Source organism: Typopeltis vanoorti, chromosome 1 (genome assembly GCF_054136105.1).
Source record: "Typopeltis vanoorti isolate ZY-2024b chromosome 1, IOZ_Tvanoo_1.0, whole genome shotgun sequence".
NCBI lineage: Eukaryota > Metazoa > Arthropoda > Arachnida > Uropygi > Thelyphonidae > Typopeltis > Typopeltis vanoorti.
The window spans coordinates 159,514,712-159,540,056 of record NC_143549.1 but is presented as its reverse complement, the minus strand read 5'-3'; the positions used below and the strand labels follow the sequence as shown (position 1 = coordinate 159,540,056).

The following is a 25,345-nucleotide window of genomic DNA, read 5'->3' as shown; positions in this document are numbered from 1 at the left end:
AACCGCAGCTTCTTGACGATGGCATTCTGGATAATGTTGTGCTTCAACAAGATGGAGCACCATGTCATTATGCACTAACTGTCCGAGAATACCTCAACAGACGCTTTCCGAATCAGTAGATTGGACGCGGAGGCCCTCAACCTTGGCCTCCGCGTGCTCTTGATTTCACACCCCTGGATTTCTTTGCATGGGGATTCATAAAAAGAAAGGTTTATCGCCAAAAGATCAAGAGTTCAGCTGAACTTAAAGAATGCATTCAGTTGGCAGTGCAAGTCATAACTCCTGAAATGCTTCAAAATGTGTTTCGCAACGCAAAGAATAGATTTAAAAGTTGCAGGGATACAGACTGAGCACATGTCGAAAGTTCTTAATAAAGATTTGACATATGATTTATAAATCTATCTGTTTTTGTATCATAATTAGATAATAAACATGAAATTATGTCAGTTTTTAAGATTTTTTCAAATTCATAGAAATAGATAGCTAATTCTGGACACAGTGTATATATACTGGAACGTCGCATGCGTTTTTATTATGCTGCTGCATCACCTGTTTGACGTTCAGGCGCGCTTGTATGGCTTTTATTTTTTTACAATCAGGGTGAAGGATTAGGTGCAAACTGTATGTGGCTTGTCGCCCAGTAGTTTTTCTTTTTGTCGTATTAGTGGTGAGTGGAGAATACTATCATCAGAAAGCCTGTGGCTAGAGTTTGGAGTCAGCGAGAGAAAAGTGTTTATGTATACGTGTATAAGGAAGAGGGTTAATGAAATAACAGATTTCTGAGGAACACGTACTCTAACAGGAAAATCTGAAGAGAGAAACCTTCCACGATTACACGTAGCGAACGACCCCAGAGAAAACTTGGCAATCCAATTATAAAAAGAAGGCAGACCATTAGATGGTAATTTGCTGAGAAACCCTCACAATAAAACACAATAAACTGTCATGGAAATGTTAAGTGCAACAGCAAAGGTTTCTTTAAATCTTTCAATGGCACCTTTGTAGAGTTGGATGATGTAATTAGAAAAAAAAATAATGCAAAGTGGGCTGAGTTCAACATTTTGGGATATTTATTATATGTACGAATATTGTTTTTATGTACATCTAAAAACATTTTGATATTTCTCCATGTTATTTCACTTTTGGGGGCTGAAAAATTTTCCCTGTTAATGACTAAGACTAGTAATGTGCCAAAAGCATTTATGATTATTGTTATTTCAATCACGCTGTAGATCTAAACATCATTCAAGAGGTAAAGATCCATTTCATTATCGTCGCTCAGCGGAAATTCCTAAAAATGATTCGTGTGTTGTATATGTTCAAAAACAAACTGCCATACAGAAGTCTTTAAAGCGTAAGAGTCGAGCAATTTCAATTCGTTTATCAAGTCATCCTACCCCCGTGCTATTTTATCTCAGTTCACACACACAACATAACGCTTCTATTTCTAGCTGACAATAGCTGAGCGTGACTAGTTTTCCGTATCACCATGGTGACTGCTCCAGAGGCAACGAAATCTCTTTTCTCGAAAGCAGGAAGTCCTAGAAATGACTTCTTTACACGCCAACGCGAAACCTTGTTTTAAACATGTGTTGTTCGTGCGTAATTACATAAAATGTTTAGTTTTACATGTCTTCTATAACTTCGTTCAATCATTAAAGCTTTTTCTCTTTGATGATTGATTAACAATAAAGTTAATGAATGATTGATTGATTGACGATGTTTTCTTAAATAGTTGCTTACCAATTTAATTACGAAAAATAAGAATGGCGTTATTTATTCATTTGCGGCAATGTTTTATCAAAGTTAATTAAATGAGAAGCGCAATAAATATAGATAAGGCAAAAATAAATAACATAAAACGATAGCAAATGTTATTAAATGATAAAGTGTAAGTAAAATGGGATAAATATTTTGTGAACGTTATAACCAGAAGTATTGGATTATTATTATTTTATTTCTATTTTTTCGCTTTTTATATGGAAACGATAATATTTTATTCACAATGATACACAATAAAATACTGGGGTAAATATTTTTTTTATTTTTAATTATCAGAAATTTCTTTCAAATTTTAACACTAAAAATTCATAATTGGATCCATGTAATTTATGGATCAATCTTCTCGGTAAGCCATTGACGTTTTGACTTTACTTGACTACTTTGAAATTATGAAACTCAGAATACTAATTTTCTTCTCTTTATAGGTGTGAGATCAAGATCTCCAGTTGATACAACTAGCACTAGTTTACAGATATTAACCAAGATGGCTACTAATTCTGAGTGCCTACTAGCGATACTGAATGGTTTACAGAAGCGACTGACATCCATCATCGAAGTTTCTGATCAAGTCGATGGAGAGATGTTGCATAGGCCAGTTGCGGCCTTACTAAATCAACTCCTCATGGTAAGTTCATAAGCTGGGTGACAGCAGTAGATTACACCAGAATATTTTAGCTGAAATATTTAGCATAAAAATAATCCATTTAGACAGGGTAACACTACATATTCCATATTTTCATCCAAAACAGTCATAACTTGATACCTTCTTCTTCTTCTTTGAGTGCTATCGCTTATCGGAGGTCGGCGACCACCTTGGCAAATTTTGAATGATTCTCAGCCACTCTGAGCAGTCACTCAGAGTTCATGCCAGTCCACTGTCTGATGTCTGCTAGCCAAGATTTTCTTCGTCTTCCTTGTCCTCTTCTTTCATTTATCTCCCCTTTTATAATCAATTGAAATCATATATTTTCATTATATGATAGTAGGTGACCAAGATATGCAGTTTTCCTTTTTTTATGGTATCTAAAAGTTCACGTGATTTCCCCATTTTTTCCAGTACTTCCTGATTGGACGTTTTTGCTGTCCACGGAATTTTTAACATTCATCTATATAACCACATCTCAAAAGCTTCAAGTCTTTTTATTGATGTTTATAGCATTTAACCATGCGTATTCTAAGCTCTAAATTTAAACTGCGGTTACACAGTGGTGATTTCATGAAGAGAACATTTTTTCTTGCCATTTCAGTTCTAACTTTTATTTCCATTTCTGGATTGCAATCTTCATTTAACCAGCATCCGAGATATTTAAACTTTGCCACTCTTTCTATTTGTTTTCCATTTAAAGAAAGTGATGAATTAAGAATTGGTTTCTTGCTTATCACCATGAATTTAGTTTTGATGATATTTATTTTTAATCCCAGTTTTTCACTCTCTTCATTCACTAGTTCCAGAAGATTTTGAAGATCCTGAATATTGTCAGCCAAGAGAGCTGTGTGTCATCAGCATATCGGATGTTACTGATGATTTCACCATTTACAGTAATCCCTTCCTTTCTTCCTTTCAAGACTTTTTGAGATATGGCTTCAGAGTATATGTTAAAAAGAAGAGGTGACAGCACACATACTTGCCTACGAGTACTAAAATCTTCATTTCTGTACATTTAGATATTGACTTGAAATGAGTAAAAATTCTCCATCAGTTCGAATGTATATGTCATGCATTGGTGGTCAAGCATGAATTCCTTCTTCCCATAGTTATTTAGCATATATTCACGCTAACAAAAAAACAGCATTGCAATCGTTCCCATTTGATATTATTGTAGTGCCAAAGGACACGGCAATGAGTTTGGCCCAGTGAACTGCATTCTACAGGAAAGAGACTCGGATTTGGATTTATCGGAGTTACCAACAGCTACCTTATATGATATCTTATATGTATCATATATCATATATGTATATCATATATATATATGATATATGGTATACCATATCATATATCAGGCCTATCATATATGTATCAGGCATATCATGTATTGTGGTGGGAAAACGGATAATATGTGAAGGATTGTTACTGACAGCAAATGACTTCGCATCTCTTTTGAATCGTTATTGGTCTGAATGGTAAAGACTGACTCCCCAAAGAAGAAGAACTCGCACAGTTAAGCTTCACAAAAAATAACTCAGAATGGCATCAGTACCTGGAGAGAATAAGAAAAGCAAATAAATGCATTCAGATGAATGCGGCAAGACATTTTAAGCAAAAGTAGATCGTAATAACGGGTTCGATATTTCCGGAATGCCATATATAAGTTTATTAGCATATTAAATTTATTAGCATATTAATATTTAGCATATTAATATGCTAAATATGAGTTTATATTTAGCATATTAAATTTTCAGAATGAGCCCTCTCCTAATGAGGAATTAGTATATATATATATCTTATGACCGTAAATCCGCGTCGGGGCGGTTTGCGTGTTCTGAGGGAGGAAAAACCCGAGTTTCCGGGTGAACCACACCTACGTATGATACCGACTAACTCACTTTTAGTGGAAAGAGACCAGATAAAGGTTTCTCACGTCATGGACGGGAATCGAACCCAGGTCTTTCCGATCAAAGGCTTCGTCTATACCGACCAAGCTATGGAGGCTCTAAGTTGCTGATGATTGTGTAATACAGTAAGGTTAGTGTATTTTTTTTCCTGATATCCTATAGGAATAACTTTCTAATGAGTTTTCGTTTATTTTAACAGACTGCTGTTGAGGAATACTGCAGGGATCACGAGAAGACAACGAAAAGTAAAGAAAATTTAAGCCTTTCTCTGTGCCATTTACTCCAGATATCAGTTGGCTTCCTTAGAGGCGGTCAATCGCTTCAGTACACCGGGCTGCTCATCATTAACAAAGTTATTGACGTGTGTATCGTATACGGAGTGGGTCTCTATCAAGTTGACAGCAGTAAGGAACACATGTTCTCCCAGAAGGCTTCGCACTCTTCTAGTTTCAAAGAGAACCATAACCAAATTCCGATTCATCTAGCAAGTTGTGTACATTTATTGCCATGGAGGACTAAACCTTCCCCATCAGATCAATACACCGACAGTAGTGAGCTGTGTGCCAGAGACAACACAGGCAGCAACAAATGGTGGACTATTAACTGGAAGATGGGACAGAAAGACCAAGTGCCAGGGTTCAGTACTCCGATTTCGCAGAAGACAACAGAGAAGCAAAGTGTGTTAAGCATACTTACAGAAGAGGGAGTGGAATTAATCTTGAACGTGCTCAACAATGCCATCACATTGCATAAACGTGTCATAGGTACTCGGCAACATTGCACACCGGGACACAGGTAAGTTAAAAAAAAGAGACTGTTTTTGTTCTCCTTGTATCATGATTTCCGACTGGGCAACTCTGAGTTGTTGAAAAAGAATGGTTATAATAAATTAACTGTTTTATGTAATGAAGATTGAACACTTATCAATAGGTCGTCAGGTTTCGTTTATGAAAAGCATTAATCTCTCATAGATTATTCGTCTTAAATTAGAACGTTGATTTTTATTCAAAACATAATTTTAGAAGACAAGAAGAAAGCTACAAGAAAAGAGACTTTGGATTAATATATTTGTTTACATACAATTTAAAAAGATCTTCACACTGTACACACTACATTGCTGAAACATTCGCTTTTAAGAATTTTCTCAGTGATTCAAATCAGTCAATTCGAATAGATATTCTTTTTAAGGAAAAAAATATCCATTCGAATATAGATTAAATTGTTGTTCTAAAAAGATATATATTTTAAATTCTTAAAAATATATAATTCCCTCGAGATATTAAAAAAACTGGGCAGTGATATACTCTCTTCAAAGAAAATATAGACCAGAAATTTAAAAAAAAAGCTTCCTTATCAAGAATGAAATATCACGAGTGAAATATTTATAATTAATTTCTTGTTAAATTAGAAAATAAAGGCTTCCTATCAAATTTGATACTCTTAGATCTAGTATAAGAGAGGGTTCTTGCGGAGCAATAATAAATCCAAATGATGTTTTTATAATTATCTTCTCCTGAATCTTAGCTACTTTGACGTAAACAAACGAACCATTTAACCTGATTATTATACAAAATTTCCCAGCTTAATCCAAAAACAGGGATACATTTCTGAACAAAACAAATGATGATTACACATGCAAAGTATAATTGTCATATGAGAATCATATACAAGACTGAGGCAAAGACAGAGTGAGTCGAAATTGAATGGACCATTTTGAACTGCAGAAATACTGAATACTAAGGAATGGTATTTCTACCGAGGTACATCGCCGTAAAAGTACAGGAGTTTTTCAGAAAATAGAGCAAAGCAATAGCATATGGCATGTGAATTTACACCGTTCCTTCTGGAGTTTGAACAGAAGAGTAGAGAGTTTTTGAGCATCTATTTTCACACATCACTACTAGTTGACATCACATGGACATTGCATGGACGCACCATAAGTTTCATGATAACAAAACGACACATAGAAATGCACAGCAATTGCAAATCTCTTGATGTTAAGGTAATACCGCAAACGACAGAACTCTATCATCAAATGTTCAATAAAAAAAAATAAGCGCAATGCCATCTGAAAGGTGCATTACGATTAATAAAATATTTTACTGTAAAGATATGCTTTCTGTTGAGTGTCTTCAGAGAGGTTTAAATGTGAATGTTGAAGGCCTCTGTAACACTGAATCACTTAGGGTTGGCTTTCGACGCAGAAACTCTGGGTTGTGTGAAGACTCATCATGTCATATGACAACAGCGCACGCACGTGGGCACACACACACACACACACACACACACACACACACACACACACACACACACACACACACACACACACACACACACACACACACACACACACACACACACACACACACACACACACACACACACACACACACACACACACACACACACAGAGCCAGCTTGCGATCGAGTCGTAATAGACGATGATCTGTAGCACGCTATCATTCGTAGGTTAAAGACACTTGCCGAGATGTTCTATGCCGGAATACAAGTCTCCTTGCATTATCTTTGGTGACTATGTAAAAATAAAAGTGATGTGTTATACGAGAGTCGACAAAGCGTGGCTACTTTTATGATACACAGCTGTGCTTATTGTCTTATTTTATACAAGATAAAAACAAATAAAAAAAACATCTTGTTGGGTTATAGTTGTTACAATGCACAAAGTGAATTTATCTTATTAACTTTCCCGCTAAAATTTATAAGGAGCGAAATGAAAACAAAAATTAGAGGGGCAAAAAAAGCCATCCGTTCCGAGATAATTTCAGTTTTGGAAATCAGCCAGATGTTGAAACTCAATTTCTACACTACATGAAATGCAGTGTGGGAATTTTTACCTAGTGTAAAAATGAAGCATTTAATGGGATGACCTATAAATTATGAACTAGATGTGTTTAAAATAAAATGACAATATTTATTCAATTAAACGTGATATTACTTTACAGCATTATTTCTAACATGACATAAATAACAACAACAACAACAATAATGTCGAATTCAACACTGCAATGCCCCTTCATATTTCGCCTACATGAGTATAAAAAAGATTAATGCATACCCAAGCGCTGGCTCTCGCATTTGTTTCTGAATGTTGAGACGGAAACAAATATTCAGCTAAAACCAATATCTAATGTAATGTGGAGCTGTGGATATTGAATCCAACCCATGAAATGTGTGCTTTCCAAAATCATCCTCAGAGAAGTTTAACACAAACTTCGAGGATGTCAGTAAAAACGTCACAAAACAAAAGAAAATGAGTGCTGTGTAAATATGACTAAAACACTTGGGTAATTTTAATGATTAATTTCTCCACAAATTTACAAATGATCCATTATTATAATGTAATTAAAATCTTAATAATAATAAAAATAATAATTTGAAATATGGAGTATGTATATATATGCGTCACTTAAGTGTCGATCTTTGTAAAAAAGAAATGTTAGTAGCTATGCAAATAATTATTTACCAGCATTAATAAATTATTATTATCATATTAATATTATTGAAGATAGTAGATATTTCATATTTTGTACTGTAATCATCACTGTAAGATTTAAATTTTTGGGATAGACAGTTACAGTCATATACAGGAACGAATATTTTCCTGTGCATAAGAATGGAGTACATTATTCTACGATTTACAACGTTGCTTGGAGATAATAATAAAAACATAAGAACTTTTCCTAGAGATGCGTTCGGCATAATATAATTTGACTAATTTTGCCTTTGCAATAGTAAAACTGAAGAGACATATTTTAACAGCGCTTGTTAAGACCAAACTTTAATTTATTTCATTCAGTCTTGGAGATATTATTATTATTATCATATGTATATCATATCCTTTCGAAAAGTTTTGCAAAAAAACGATAAGTTATAATAAAAGAGTAAAGCATTAAATTTAAAAAAAAGTCGTTTTCGATAAATAAAACCGGAATTATAACCAGAGAACTCTAGAAGCGAGGACTACATCTAACAAGAAATTTATTTCACGGAAGCATACTCCACATCTAAACACATCACCTTTGTAAGTTCATTCATTTATTCACATAAACTAATAATAGAGTCTAAATTTATTCAGAATTTGAATTTTCGGTAGCTGATATTTCTGTTGTTTAGCGAGAAGTGTCACGTGTCTGTAATAGATTTACATTATTGAAAACAAAATTAAACTGCGCTGTTATACTTTTTAAAATGCATCTGACAAAAATAAATGAGATGACTGAACAAAATTTTGCAAGCTTTTCAAATGGCCAAATTTTAATAAAATCCATCCAGTGAGGTATCTGGAATAGCTTCTTGGTAGGCAAAACGAATCTAATCTAATCTAATAACGCATCTTCTAAAACACAACGTTTTGCAAGAATGGCATTGGTATCATTCAGCGATGCAGTGATATCATCTCATGGTACATTAACTGAACTAAGTACTGTTTTTGAAATAAATGTTGTAGACAGCTTATTTATTTATTTAGTATGAGTCGTTCACAGTTATTGTCATTTGTATCATATAAGCTGTATCATTTTAGCTAATTTCATTCCACAGATTATCGGATTTAAAGAAAAATTGAACGATTCAAGAGATCTTAATGAATATTCCACTAAAGTTCATTAAAATCCATTAAACTAAAAGCGGGGAGTTGTCATATGTGTACGGAAAGGAGGGATAAAGTGAATCTATTAATAGGCACATAGTTTAGCAAAACGCATCTAAAACGCGATAGTAAGTACATTGAATAACAAAACTAAAATAAAGGTTTGTTTTAGTTTTGTAATACCATTAACATTATGGAGTCAGAAATTAAATTACTTGGTAATGGTGGTTCTTGATAAATTTCCTGAAAGGGTACCTTTAGCACTTTCAAATGTCCAACACACTACTTGCTTAATGTCACACGCTATTTTAGTAATAGCAAGCATACGGTCTTAAAAGAATCAAAAAATGTTGCCAAGCCACTTTCCTAAGTGGTCTAATGGACACGCCGTCCGTGTTCCTATCTAAGATGAATTGAGCCAAAGGCGCATCTTGAATTGCATGCAATAAGGTCATATAACTGTAGACTTTTGCCATTAATCAAATTAAAATAAAAACCATAGACTACTATGCATATTGAAATAAATGTAAGTCATTTTTTATAACTCCCTAGCAGTAGATAAGAATTGCTATATACGGTAAAGGGAAAATGCTAAACTCTGCCCAAATATTTGTAGGCCAGAGTTCCAGCACGAATCATTTTAGAAGCAAATGAAAATGTGCTAGCTGTAGAAGGAACTTAAGAGCACCATTAAGTAAAAACCTTTGGAGCGACAGTTCATTTTTTAGAAGCGTGTTGTAAATTTGCAAGCAGAAGAAACGTGCTAATGCATATTCTGATGGCACGGGATGACAGGTAAAAGAAGGAAGCTCATTCTTGAAGGAATGAAAAAAACAGAAAAAATAAATAAAAATGCACATTTAAATGACGAAAATTTGAATAAAAATGTTATTGTAGAAAATCACGTAGTAGTAGTATAATAATGTGATTACAAGATACTGTTACTTTTATTATTATTATTATGCAGATTCCTTGTAAGATATAGAAAAACCTCAATGAATATAACTACGTGGTTTTAAATGAACAATCTATATGTATCAGAAACTGGATTATAATAATAAGAATTTTTCAGTAGATCATAACAGGTAGTCTGGTTAAATCTGATAATCACTTCCACCAGCAAACATAACCTGTTCACGCTGAACGGGAGGTGACTATCCAGAAATTGTCAGATTTCATCCATTGTGTAATTTGTTTTAGTCATCGAGAATTTGATGATCGGTACAACGAGATCAGTTCTATACTTCCGAGCAGAAAAAATGCCTAAGCCTATGACCGTCATCTCCGTCCCTCACATGAAAGCTGGAAGTCTTCCAAACAACCACGAGAACGACGACGACGACGAAAGAGATTAGGGTTGTTCTTGTGTCACAAAACGACTCTGGAGAACATAGCAACTGTTAGTTGCATGTGGTGGTCAAGTGCACAAAAAAGGGGCGTTCTTTGGGACTCTCAGTTCTTGTCCTTTGGCGTATCCTGTTCATAATGATCATTACAGATGTCAGCTTGGTCCCATAATAATGACAATAATGAATATCTTTATTTACAGGAAGGGAACTTGCTTAAACCACAGTTACTTCTTAATTGAATGAAGTCCACTTTGAAGTATGTGCGGATAATAACTACACAGGCTTCATCACGGAGTCTGTAATTGAGGAAAAGCAAGCGGAAAGCTTTATCTGAAGCAGTGCATTAAAATTCAAACATGTCAAGGCACATTCAATTCACTAAGTGATTTCACTTCATTCTAAGCATAGAATATTAGGCATCAATAGTAAAAATGTGCAGTTTTGTGTTTGCAAATATCAAACATAATGTGATGCTTGTTGTTTGGAAATTACAAGATTGCGCAGTAGGCAATGCTTTATATATATATTTTTTTTTTTTTTCAATTTATCTGCAATTATTATAATTGCAACTATTATAATTTATGCAAGGATTGAGAGTCCAATGAAAAAAAATACAGCTTTCAACACAGAATTTCTCAGTAATGAAAAGAGAGTTCTCACAATACCCTCATAAGGTCTCTGATTGGTTTGTGCGGAGAATGAGCATTCGAATTAGGTATCAGGCCAGGACATGTTAATGAAAGCAATAATAAAATCATACAGACTCGTGGACTATTATATAGGGCAATACCGAGGTAACACATGCCGAAAGTTCTATTTTTATAAGCACTCTGATCAATTTTTATGTATTTTAAGTTGCACATTTTTAATTACTTGGCTATGAAATAATAACGGACTCATAATATTCTCTATTTATAGTACTAGGGGAGGGGGGCTCTTCCCCATGACGCCTACGGCGCCCAACCCCCCGAGCTCCGGACTGGTAGGCCAGTTCTTCTTGAATTCTGATGACTCGAATTTTGAAGATTCGACACTCAGGGTAGTCCTGAGTTTCTAAATATTTCAAATAACTTGACAAAAAAAACGTGACACAAAAACGTTACAAAAAAAGGCTTATCATTTTATATTATAGAGTAGATACAACTCCAAGTTGAATCACTTAGCTCTTATTCAACTATTATAGAGAATTTATATTTTATAAATCAATTTATAAAATAATATAAATTGTTTAATCTTTCGTTTTCCGGAGAAAGTAGAAGTCATTACTGTTTTAACCGTAACCTTTTTTTGATCATGAACAGCCATCTCTCACCATCGCCGAAATTGAGACTTGCCATGGTGCTGGATAAGAAGCGATGTTTAATGCTAACATTTGTTCTAAGTACTCTCTCTCTCTCTCTCTGTGTGTGTGTGTGTGTGTGTGTGTGTGTGTGTGTGTGTGTGTGTGTGTGTGTGTGTGTGTGTGTGTGTGTGTGTGTGTACGCGTGCGCGCGCACGTATATGCGCTCTACAGTCGATTTTGCTGACTTGCAGAATTAAAAACCAGTAAAGAAGGCCAAGAAATGTTCTCGAAGTGATAACAAAAAATCTGTAATAGTCGTTATTCTGCAGACCTAGACTTTCGGAATTGAAAGTACGGAGGCTGAATTCACTGTACATCTTTGTTAATTTATGTTTATCAGAGGAAACGTTTAAAATACTATTAAAATATTTAGCCATATCACAGAAAATATATATATAATACATATCACAGAAAAAGCGATTCTGAAAAGTTAGAATTGGAGATCAACTGATATTATTTGTGAAATTCTGATTTTTTATCCTCTTTTTAATGAAATGTAACACAAAAGGCAACCTAACTTGGTTAGTTTTGTTCCTATTTTTTATTAAAGGATTGTATTTATCAACGATTTTTTTCCCTAAGAGAACGGTTTGTTCTGTTTCTAAAACACCGTGTCGCTTTAATTATTGCGTAAGAGATGATGGAGAAATCTAATTAAGAGTTGCTTATTACTTGAACATAATTTCGACTTTAAGTGAAACATTTTAAACAAAGAAATCGTGTCCCTGCACGATATTAATGTATATTATATACCACAGAAATTTTTAAAAAATTGAATTTCGAAAGATAAAGGAAAAATGGAATGACTTGTTATGAACATAGAGTACTTTAGTACAGATGGGGGGGGGGGGGGAATTCTATTAATATTATTATTTTTTTTTTATTTTATTTATTTCTTATTTTATATAATCTGGAAATCCTGCTGGTAAACCGAACGTTTTTTTTTTTTAAATCATTTCATGCCAACGAAAAGGACGTCGGTTTCAAACAGGACTATAATATTTATCTCCTTCCTCAAGACAATCAACATTCATGCCCAAAGCGAGATTCGAACTGGTATTTGTTTAAGACAGATACTTGAACCAAATATCCATGCTCTTCCAATTAGGCCGGTAACATGAAAGTAATAAGCGCGATGATAAATAATAAGAATATTTGCAGCAGTTATTTTTATGACCATTGCAAAGTCAAAAATGACTTTGCAACAGCCATGCCGCCCTAGTCACACACTGATATCAATATTCAGTGTCGGAACTAAATTTCCACGAATAACCAAGTAAAGACAGCTTTCTTCCATTACAATGATCAATTTCAACTTTTGTCTAGAGTGAGGAACCTTTATAACATCCTTTGTACATGTAGGAAAGCTAACTGATGTTATACGGCGATGATTGCGATTTTCTTCCCACAAGAAAATCTTTTGTAATTATGGCCTCAGTAATTAGGCTTTGAAGACAGTATTCTCTTAGAACAAGAATTGTAGGAAGTCACTCCTCAAGAATCATTAGCGCCGAAAACTCCATTTACGAGTTGAATATTATTGATTCTTCACAAATCTCATCATTCAACGTATTTCGACTAGTTATTTCTCTACCTCACCAGCTGCATCTTTTAAAAATAAGTGATATATCATTAACACTCTTCTATGTACAAAAAGCGAACCAAAGCTTTGCTGAAACTTTCCATAGCATGTTTTCAGTGGTGAGTGACATAAACTGAGAACAGCAGTGAATTTTGAATGGCGAATTCATGCTGGTGGTTAATGGGCTACTTTGTAGTGGAGAATTTGACTATTGACTATTTGACTTTCTCCATTATTTTGGAGATAAGTGGGGTCACGGAAGTTTCTCGATAGTTTCACGGTAGACTTCTATCTCCTTTTTTTTTTTTTTGAAATAGGCTGGATATGAGATTGCTTCCACACATTGGGATAAGTACCAACTATGTATAATAGATTGTGGAGACGACACAGAACAGATGTTAGCTCTGGAGAAAAATATTCGAGAACAAATGAAGAGATGACATCAGAACCAGGAGTCTTTTTAATATCCACGTTATTATTAATTTTACGTATTTTTGCCAAAAAACTACAGGAGGCATAGTGTTTAGATTCCGGTATGATAGGCTGCTATTCCTCAATGCAGGAGTCTGTGGAAAAGAGTGAGGTTAAGAGCTCGGCTTTATCTTTGAGTGAAGAAAGAGTGGTACCATCAGGATGACAGAGAGAGAGAGAGAGGGGGGGGGTGGAAGTGCAGGTAAGCAAAAGTTGCTTCTAACAGCCTTAGCAAGAGAAGAGAAGGCACGACTTCCATTTAGATAGGACATATAATTTTTCTTGTCGGCCTTTATGAAATCGAAGATCTATTAATGACTACTTTACATTTGTTTCGTGCTTATAGGACAATTATGAAGTTGGAGGTTTTTATGCAAGCCACCAGCGGTAAAAAGAATTTTTTTCTTTAACTGCTCTGATACATTTTCTATTAAACCAGGGGATGGAAAACGAACGAGAGTTCTGAGTAGAATGGAGGATGAAGGTTCTATTGCCAGTAAAGTTCAGAATCAATAGTCGAACCATGAAAAAAAAGGAATAGATGTTCAGGAGGTCATCCCATTTAGCACCTTTGTAATGACAGAGGATGCAATGTTGGGAGAGTGGCTTGAGGAAGGGCGTTCTGTGATGGAGGCCTGTACAAGATTGTGGTCTGAGTTGTGGAGAGGGGAAGATGACCTTTACTGTCATTTGGAGGGAGAAATGGTTAAAAAGTGATTCAGAGTATTGGTTGTGTGAAGATTGTTGTCAGAAATCCGTGCAAATAGATGAACGATTTGCGTTAGGTCATTGCAAATGACCAAGATTTCTGCCTCTCGTCCAGCTTGGTCGGTGGTATTGGAAAAAGAGAGCCAGTTGAAATTATGAGGTCGCCTAGAAAATGACTTCACTCGTTGGATGGCTTGACTGCAGATGGTCGAGTTCATGGAGAGGAATGTGAACAGGTCTAAGTAGATATCGGAGTTTGGAGGACTGTAAATGCAGCAGATGAATATTTCTAGATGGGGCAAGGAAACCTTGAGCCAAAGTATGTCGAGAGTAGGGGATTTTAGATTAGCCAAGCTAGACAATATAGTAAACAGAAATTATTTATCATCATCATCATACTGTCAAGTATTTAGGCTGAGAGTGGCCTGTTCCGCCTAAAAAATCAAGATTGAATCTCTTAGGAGGATGTCCTGGTTTTCTTTTCCCTAATGGTTTGTAATTTAAGGATTGTTTTGGTAATCTTTCTGTTTTCATTCTTTCAACGTGTTCCATCCATTTATGTTTATATATTTTAATTTTTTCTATTACTGATTCCTGGTTTAATTATTTCATAATTTCTTCATTTCTTTTGTGATCAAATAGAGTATACATTGCAGTTTTTCTCATAAACTTCATTCCAGCTGTTATTAATCTTTGTTTGTCTTTTTGTTTTATTGTCCAGATTTCACTTCCATATAATAGCACTGGTGGGGCTAATGTATTGTGTACTTTTATTCTGATTTGTTTTTGAACTAGGTTAGTCTTAAATATAGAGTTAATTACATCTGTTAGTTTTAAATATTTTGAAAATTTTAGGTTTATATCTTTTTCATTTTCATATGTAATCATACATCCTAGGTAGTTAAATGAATTAACCTGTTCTAAGATCTTTTTATCTAATACCATTTTAGTTCTTATTGGATCTTCTCCCTTAAAGACTATCGTTTTTGATTTTTCTGTTGACATTATCATTCCATAATCTTTGGCTATGTGATTTAAATTTAAAATATCTTTCTGTAGGTTATCTTCAGAATTTGTAATTATTATTTGGTCATCAGCAAAAAGGAGAGTGTTTAAGTTCACAGTAGGATAAAGTTTAATTATACCTTGATGGAAATGTTTATTTCATTTTGATAAATATTAAAAAGAGTTGCTGAAAGGAGACATCACTCGGACTCCTTGGTTTATCTCTCTCGTACATGATAGTTCATAATTTAACGTTATTTGTATTTGATTATTTTTATACTTATGATAGCTTTTAAAATATTATTTGGAATTTGTCTTTCATTTAATATGTTAAATAAAATGCTTCTTTTCCCTTTGTCAAATGCTTTTTCAAAGTCAATAAATGTAATATGTGTTTCTAAATTGTATTGTCTTCTTTTTTTCTATTATTAATTTTAGGCAAAAGGCCGGTCGATGTATGATCGTCCTTTTCTAAATCCATTCTGTACTTCTAAAATAAAGTTTTCAGAATATTTTGAGTTTGTTATTTAAAATTCTGCTATATATTTTGTAACAGGAATTTAGAATACTTATACCTCTGTAATTTTTAGGATCAGCTTTACTACTTTTTTAATGATAGGGATCACAATTGTTTTTTCCATTCTATTGGTGGATTACTTTGAATAAATTTCATTTAAAAATAATAGGAGTGTTTCATTGAACTTTATTCCTGCATATTTTTACAATTCTAAACCTAACTTACCTTCTCCAGGTGCTGTTCCATTTCTTGTTTATTTCAGGCTGATTTCTAATCCTTCTTTAGTTATTTCCTTTTAATTTTCATTAAATTTTTGCCAGTTATTTAAAATATTTATCTGTCTACAATTATATGTAAAAATTCTTCTAATTTCAATTCGGTGTTTACTTTTACGTTTTCTTTAGTACCTGTACTTAAATGCTTCAAAATAATCGTATATGCATTGGGTTTTATTTTATATAAATCATTTTCTAAATTAGAAAAAAATTTGTTCCATTATTCTCTATGTCTTTCTCTGATTTCTCTTTTAACTATGGCTCTTATTCTTTTATATTCTACTTCATCTTCTAATCTTTTACTGTTTAACTATTTATGATAGGCTTCTTTTTTCATTTTGTTTATTAATTTGATTGTATCGTCCCATATCTTCACTTTTGTTTTTCTTTTTATTGAATTTTTTGGTCTTTCTTAAGCTTTCATTTGCTATTGTATTTAGCATCATTTTATATTAAGCCATTGTATTTCTATTTCTTCATTTCGTTTTATTTTATCTAAATATTGGTTAATTTTTTGTTCATACAGCCATTGTATATTTCTGTCATTTAATAATCTAGTTACGATCCAATTACGATCTAATCTTAATTTTATTTTAACGAGGAAGTGGTCACTACCTATTTCATATCCTCTATGAACTCTAACATCTAAAGAGAACTTTGATGTCTTTTCATTTACGATAAATTAATTTAATATTGATTTCAATCCTCTTGCTATCCAAATATATTTATGTATATCTTTATGTTTATAGAAAGAATTCATTATTTTAAGGTTATTATAAACTACAAAGTCGATCAATTTTTACCATTCCTGTTTAGAGTATGTTCTCCATATATTCCTATATTATTACTAATTTTCGTGTTTCTAATTCTTGCATTTAAATCTCCTGCTAATATTACATTATCATTTTTATTTATTTCATTATATATATATTGTAACTGATTATAAATTTTACTTATATGTTATTTAATTTTGTTGTCATTTTATGTAATGTTTTTCATAATATATCGCAATACAGCGGTAATAATAAATTATACCTGTCGGAAAAAACGTAAAACTAATTGCAGAAATATTTATCCACTTTATTCTTAGAAATTCCTATATTAATATCGCTATAATTTTAACTTAATTCCCAATTCAATTTAACCACTTTTCTTATCCGTCTTTCCAAAACAATATAATATAACACAACACAGAACAATAATATTCTGCTATATTTGATAAAAAATGTTTAATTTTATATTATATGTTCAAAGTGAACTATATATTCAAGTTTTCGGAATTTGATTTTGAACATATAGTTTGTACTTTGAACAAATTTATAAATTTGAAATAAATATTTATACTCTTCATATTACATGGGTAGTTTGAACAAGCATAATCTCAGTAAAGCGTACTTTCTTTAGAAGGTAGCGCTGCTTAACCGGAGGCTTTTTATTTTGATTTGAGCTACAGCCAAATCAACTATGTCCCTCGGTGTATCTATTTATTAGCATAACAAAATGAAAAACACGAGTTGATGGGAAGGACAACAACAAATAAACAACCATCGTTATATGAAACCAAATAACTCGCTTTCAGTTGAAAACTCCTTATAAATATTCTTTGCATCCTGGATAATATTCAAGCTTTGGTCTTTCTAGTTAGCCGTAAGGCAAAATAAACTAATTTAATAATATTGTTATTATTATTAATACTTTCTTCATACATTCAGCCACTTCCTTGTCACACGTAGAATAATGATATGTGTCCTTTGTCTGGAATGACCTGGCCTCAGTCTTGTTTCGGAGAAAATTAACTTTATAAAAGAGTTTTAACTGAAGTAACACTGCCAAACCAGATGAAGAACACAAGTTTCAGTGATCTAATACACTCTATCATCATAGCCTTCTTAATTCTTTTACCATATTTCTAAGTGAAGGACTTTGCTAAAGCAGAGCATTTTATACCACATAAGGGCCCTTCCCCAATAAGTAAAAAGTTGTAGTATGAACAAAAAGGTAATAAAAATCATTCAAGGTGTGTGTGTGTGTGTGTGTGTGTGTGTGTGTGTGTGTGTGTGTGTGTGTGTGTGTGTGTGTGTGTGTGTGTGTGTGTGTGTGTGTGTGTGTGTGTGTGTGTGTGTGTGTGCGTGCGTGCGCGCGCGCGCGCTCTTTAGGATAAGAAACACTTGTTTAACATACAAGCACATGCCACTAGGATTCCAATACACTACGTAAGTAGCAAGGTAGTAGTTTAGGAATAGAAGGTTATAAATAATTAACAGAACATCATAAAATGCAAACTTTTCATTGCTATCTCCAATCCCGACCTAAAAGTGGGAAAGAATCGTTCGATAGAACCATATAATAATATTGTCATAATTTACAATGATTCATATAGATGAACATGTAATGATTATATAAACCCATATTTATAAAGAAATACAATTCTGATATTTTCCACACTCTTTACTGAGTACTAGCGACTACTTCAAATTAGCAAAATTATCTATTTGCACGTTAGATACGCATCCACTACAGATGATACCTCCAGTAAGGAATGACGGGAAATCATTATTCATAAACGTGCTAAGAAAATATGCTTTATGTTCATCAGAGATTCATTTATTCCATTTATCGTCTATATTATTATTCCATTTATCGTCTATAAAAACCCTCCATATGAGATCGGATAAATGCATATATAATAAAACATTAGTCATCAAATTATAACTGCTTTATGTACAGCAGAATATTCTAAGATCAAATTTAAGGCCTGTGTGTGTGTGTGTGTGTGTGTGTGTGTGTGTGTGTGTGTGTGTGTGTGTGTGTGTGTGTGTGTGTGTGTGTGTGTGTGTGTGTGTGTGTGTGTGTGTGTGTGTGTGTGTGTGTGTGTGTGTCATCTCTCCGGCTGGCAAAAAAACAAAATGGGCGTTGGACGTGCTAATGGAAATTACCTGTTGAGGAAGATCAGTGATGTGAAACACAATGACATTAATAACGGGGATTGAACAGAGACAATGTGCTTCTAGGTTTAGATGTATTAGTGCTGAAAAAAAAAATCACGATACAAAAAATAATCTTCAATATCAACAGAAAAAAAAACCCTCACTAACCGAGGTGTAGAAACGGAGCTTTATTGCTACAGGGGTTAAACAGTAAGAAACGTGCGAGTAAAACTTTGATCAGAATACGTAATACACTGTGACGTAAAGAAGAAGCTACAGACGCTGAAAGGGCCTTAATCTTGAATGGATTTTGGGATTTTGGTTCCCAAATGTGAAGAGACTGGCGTGCCTAACACAAAGGAATAGAGGCTATTGCTGTACATAAGAAAAACGCCTCAGAAAAGTTAACTAAATTATTATGAAACTTTCACGTAGGAGTGATATTCATACCACACAACCAGCTTGCAGTACATCATCGCTCTCTTAAAATTTTTCGCTTTATTTACAAAGGACCGGAGGTGTAAAAAATATGATTCATGATATTTGCATCAGGTTGAAGGGATATTCGTTGTAAAAAAAGACTAAAAGAAAATGCTGAGAACGCGATCTCTAAAAGAACCACGAAATCGGGAATAGCGAATCATAGCTACAGATTTCCAGAAAGATAAATGTCAAAGTTCTCTCCTTCATTTCATGAATCACTGGTTCTAGCAAAAGAAAGCCGCAAAAAAGACAAAGTGTCTAATAGAAGATAAGTGACTATCTTTCTTCTACTCACCAGTTTCACATTAAACCTAGTAAAATCTGTCGAGATTGTAGACACTTAAGTGTTGGTTGTAGATAATGTATTCAAATAAAACTAGCGCACACTTGAATTCATTGTTAATTTATTGATAAATTGTCATGAAGTTCTGAAAAATATATAAGTAATCTGTTTAGTAATATAAAAATCTAATTACATTACGCTTGCTTATTAATGAACTAGATGTTAGGCGCAAATAATTTTTTCCTTGAATTTGTTGATAATATTCAAACGAAAAAAGTGTTTAAAAACGATAAAAGGTATATGTGGATAAAAGAATAATTTATTTCTATTTTGAAGATCACTTATTACAATAGTAAAAGAATAAACATCTCAGCTGACTAAAACAACAGTAATGAATGATTTATAGTGCGGCATATCTCGAGAATTCTCATGTTATATGCATTGAACATGAATACACCACTCTTCGTTCTGCATATATTTTGTAGCAAGTTTTCCTGGCTTCAATTGGCTCAGAAATGCTGAAAGAGTGACCCAACATTTCCACTTAGGCTAGAAATATTTGGGTTTAAACTTTTATCGGAAAGAGGAATTTTTTAAAAAAGTCTTTGCAGTCCAATGAAAGTTAGTAGATGCCAAATGGCATCGGCTAACTAACTTTATGGAATATAGAATACATATTTTTGGAATAACACAAATCATCATTTCTAATGTTTGACACTCATATACATACAACATACTATACTGACTGGCTGAGTCTTTTTCGGACTGAGTCTCTTTTATCAAGAACAGCTAAATCTAACACTGCTGTAGAATCTTCCAGTTATTAAAATTATCTTAGAAATAGTGACAAATGATGAGTAGTGCCATTGAGTATTCCTTTATTTCATCATTAAAGGAACCAAATATTAAGTTCTGCAAAAGAAGCAATTTTTCTAAATCCTCATAGTGATCATTTCCTGATCATGAGAATACTCGTTTGGTTTGGTTTGGAATACGGAGCATATAAAGCCATGAAATTGGTTATCATATTTCTTGACTGCCTGTGTTCTGTTTTTCGTGTGAAAAACCCGTGTTTCTTGGAGGAAAATCTTTGCCACCTCCATATGAGATCGGATAACTCATCTCCAGTTGAGGAGTTATTATAGGGTCATTCCAACAAATTCAATTGAGATACAGAAGATCCCTGTGCATTTTCCCACCTAATATTATCACGGTTTATATAGTTTATATCACTGTCTTCCTCATCGCAACCTTTGTCATGAAGTACCTGATGGCAATTAAAGTGTGCCTCATTCGTAACAACCCTCAAGTAAACGCTCTCATTTGGTACACTTTTACTTTTGCATATATAATAAAACATTAGTCATCCTTTAGCAGTATAACAGAGGCTTACATCATAGAGGCTTAAGTCAAGGTACCCACCTATTATAACGGCACAACGACTTGTCACTGAGGGCTATGATGCAACAACAGTATGGCACACAGAATGGACTGCCCAAGCCCCAGTAATCCGGCAGACTGTCTTTAACTCAAACAGCCTTCCATTAGGGTTAGACCTACCTCGAAAAACATGGACCTCCCTAAATAGGGCTCGAATCAACCATGGTAGGTGCGGAGCTTCCTTGTTTACTTGGGGGTATAAGACCAAACTTATCTTGTCACTCTGGCGAGGATAACCAAACTATACAACATATCACATTTGACTGTCCACACAGACTGACTTTATAACAGTTTCGACAGATGCTGTCGATTAGCTAGAACTTTCAATTTAAATTTTATGTTTACTTGTATATTTTATATGTATATATATGACTATAGTGTCACTTCACACTACTGTATCCTTTTATACATCTCTTATAGCAGTATAAGATATGTATAAAAGATGATGGATATTATATTTTATTATCTTGTATTGTCCTCTTGTGTGCGTGTGTGGTGGCATATGCATATATTCTTCTTTGCCAATCGCTAAATAAATAACAACATAGTCGCAGTTATTTGTTTATATATTGGTTTCATCAAAATTTTAGATTTTATCATGTACTTTTCCTAATTAATTGTGAAATCGATGTCCATTTTCCCCCAGTGCTATTTCTGCTTGACTATTTCACAGTGCTATCTTAAAATTAATATTAATTTACAGATTTAACAAAACCTAAGCCTGATTTAAAGGATGGATAGGTCCTATTAAGTGATTCATCAATAGTATATGTATTTTACATGCTTGTATCTTAAAATATTCTGAAGGAATATAAACTCTGATTCGAATTTCCTTAAAACGGGAAGTTTCTGCTAATTCAACATATGCATAATTGAAAGCATGTAATGCTACTGTGTCTTTAATTCTGCATCGCAGGAGTTAACAAGGCGCAACACGATTCGATTGTAACCTTCTGATAAGTTATTTCGAGACGTCTACCAAATGCACAAACATCGTCCCACGCACAGAGCTGAGGTGATTGCTCAACCGAGACATTCGAGCAGTCAATAATGCAGTGGCTAGGATCGCTTTGAGTTCCCGTAACACAGCGAAAGACGTATACGGAATGTGAAGGATTAAAATTCTGTTACCTCACGTATAGAACTGTTATAATTTTAATTAACATGTAACTTTCATTATAATTATCTTTTAAGCTAATTATCTCTAACATTAGTTAACAGAAAGATTAAATTATTCAATGGTATACATTTTTATGCATATTTTGTTTACCACAAAAATCACCTTCACGGTATTCCAAAAGCATAAATAGATATTGAAATGTTCAAGTAACAGAAAAAAAAAAAACATATTAATTAAGTAATTAATAAACTGAGTTTTATAAGTTGCATTTCTTAAGTTCTTAGTTGTACTCAACGAGAAGCTGATGAAAAGACTTCATTATTCGGCATAGAGTGGGGATAAAAACAGGAAGAAAGAGAGAGAGAGAGAGAGAGAGAGAGAGAGAATAAAAATGGAGTTGTGCATGCTTAAACACGCAAAATGTATATACATAGCAAGACAGTATTGTTTATGAACCTTATTTTAACTTAATTTTAAAGTACTGTATATAATAAAAATACAGACTAAATAAGAGTTAAGCTTATGATAACTCAGCACTTATCCCAGTTTAGCCGAATAATTGCCGGACATAAAGTTGATTGCATATTTAACCAACTCTCATCATTTGGTGTTTTTTAAAATCAGATCTTGCCGTGGTCTTCATGATCATAAAACAGATTCACTGAGAAAGAATAGACTGGCTTTTGAAGCTCTAAATTTCGTGATTCCTAAAATGTAACATTTCGCAATAACATTTATTATTATTATTATTATTATTATTATTATTATTATTATTATTATTATTATTATTATTATTATTAGCTACTATTAAAATCATAAGTAAGAGTAAAGTCGAACTTTGCAATATTTCAACTGCGAATAGATTCGCATTTCTTGGCAATAAAAATATGAATTTCTTAGGTGTTTTAGAAAATCATTGTTTTTAAACAGATTTGTCACTTTTCGGCTAAATGCCAATTTGAATGTCACATTTCAAGAGAAGAATAAGATGAACTCTTACTGACAATTCAGGTAATTGGAAATTCTGGTAATTTAATCTGCTTATTGTCCATCAGTTAACTACTGAACTGCTCATAGAAAACGTCTGATGTGACAGCTCGTGGTGTAACGAGTAACAACAACTGACCGCTGGGGAGCGATACAGAGACGCGAAAGTGTCCAGTAAATTGTATTAGAAAGATATAGCACAAGAGATGGGAGACACCAAATATCGTACAGTGCATTTAAATTACGTTGAAACAGTTTATTCCCATTTTCTACACTTGAAGTGAAGCAGCACGGTCGCTTCTCAGCGCTTTCTTCTTTCATTTTATTTATTAAAAAACTTAATAAATAAAATGAATATGGGTAACTGAAAATTTCCTTTCGAACTCGTTTCATTTCTGGAGGAAGCAGAGATGTAAAATATGTTTAATGCATTTTTTTCTTGTTGTATTTCATAAATAGCAAGCAATAACAATGCTTTATTAAAACTCCTCCTAAGTGACCGATCATCCTGTGACTGCCAAAGATAGTGTATATTAATTAAATCAAATTAGGTTCTTCAAACATCAAACAAATAACGAGGTTCGAATACCTGATTTTCGAAATATAGCCGTCGATGTTTTCTTTCTAAAAATTTCTCCATAGCGAACACCGTCTGCGGAGATGAAGCACTTAATTGAAAAATTTGATTACATGAATTGAAATGCAATAACATAGTTTCCAGTTACAGCTCATGTTCTTAATATCATCCTCATACACTCGTAAATGATGCATGAAACTAAGACTGGATTATTTTCTTCTACTTGTTGTTTACTTGCCTGAACCATTATAGAAATAATGTTCAAGAAAATGAAGTAATTATGTCACTCCAATCACAAAAGTTTGTAAAACTATAGTATATCAGTATATGTGTGAGCTGAGATACGTGAGCTAAGTTGGGTGAGATAAGGATTTTGTTTCTATTTTTTTATTTATCTTTACATAAGCCGAAAACAATCATTCTCTAAAACCAAACTTGGAACTTTTCACGTCTGGTGTTTGATTTTTTTCAAGTTACTTCAGGCCTCAAATAAGCTAGCCTTTAATGTTCAGTTGTTGTTCTTGTTATTGTTGTTAAACTGTTTTTCACTGAACTTCTGAAGGCAAATCTCTCGAGTTTTTCTTGCATAGAAATTGTGATCATGGACTCACATATAACCTAATATTTTCAAGTAATTTACTTAAAAATTACATATTGATTCGAGAATTCTTAAACAGATTAATAAATGAATGGATAAACAGAATAAATATTTCAAACGTTTTGAATAAACAAAGTTGTTATCAGAATGGGAATTCGATTCTTCTTCTCTTTAAATAAAAATATGATGAATAAGACAGAGATCTGTTTGTAAGAGGAACAGCGTACCTCATAGCTGTAATGCACAGAACTAGTTTCAAATCAAGATAGCATTCAGATATAATGTTTGTATTTCAGCATTTTGCAAACGTCTACTAAATTGCCTAGGTTGTATAAGAGAAATTAGTCTGTTACGTTAAATGATAAAAGAACATTGTTTCAATAAATGAAATCCGTTAACATATTTCTTATTAATAGATCAACACTAAGAAACTAAGAAAAACTGATTCATCGCTTGTTTTATAGCAATTACAATTATACGTTTAATTAGTCGCGATTAGCGATACAGTATTCCGAAATTAGAACCTGACAATATCCAAAGAATAATGCAGAAGAACGAAAGTACCTATGTAAAGTACTCCACTACCTGAAGTTGTATACATTTTTAGTTTCGAAATGAAAGTACCTATGAAAGCACTCGATTTCAAGTAGCGGAGTAGTCACTCTAATAAGCACAGGAAATGTAAATGTTCAGACTTGTTCACAGATGAAAAATGTTCACACATGAAATGTAAATGA

General features: G+C 33.3%; 1 protein-coding gene and 1 non-coding gene across 2 annotated transcripts in view; both read left to right on the top strand.

The window, feature by feature from the left end:
- Positions 1 to 25,345, top strand: part of LOC150110581 (uncharacterized) — an 851,360-nt gene that overhangs the window by 278,935 nt on the left and 547,080 nt on the right. The window contains 2 exon segments of the mRNA XM_090402114.1: positions 2,208 to 2,407; positions 4,535 to 5,130. Coding sequence (XP_090258240.1) covers positions 2,208 to 2,407; positions 4,535 to 5,130 — 796 coding nt within the window.
- Positions 5,818 to 5,900, top strand: LOC150110582 (small nucleolar RNA SNORD36). Its single transcript, XR_016549042.1, has one exon. It is a non-coding gene; the product is annotated as a small nucleolar RNA SNORD36 (small nucleolar RNA).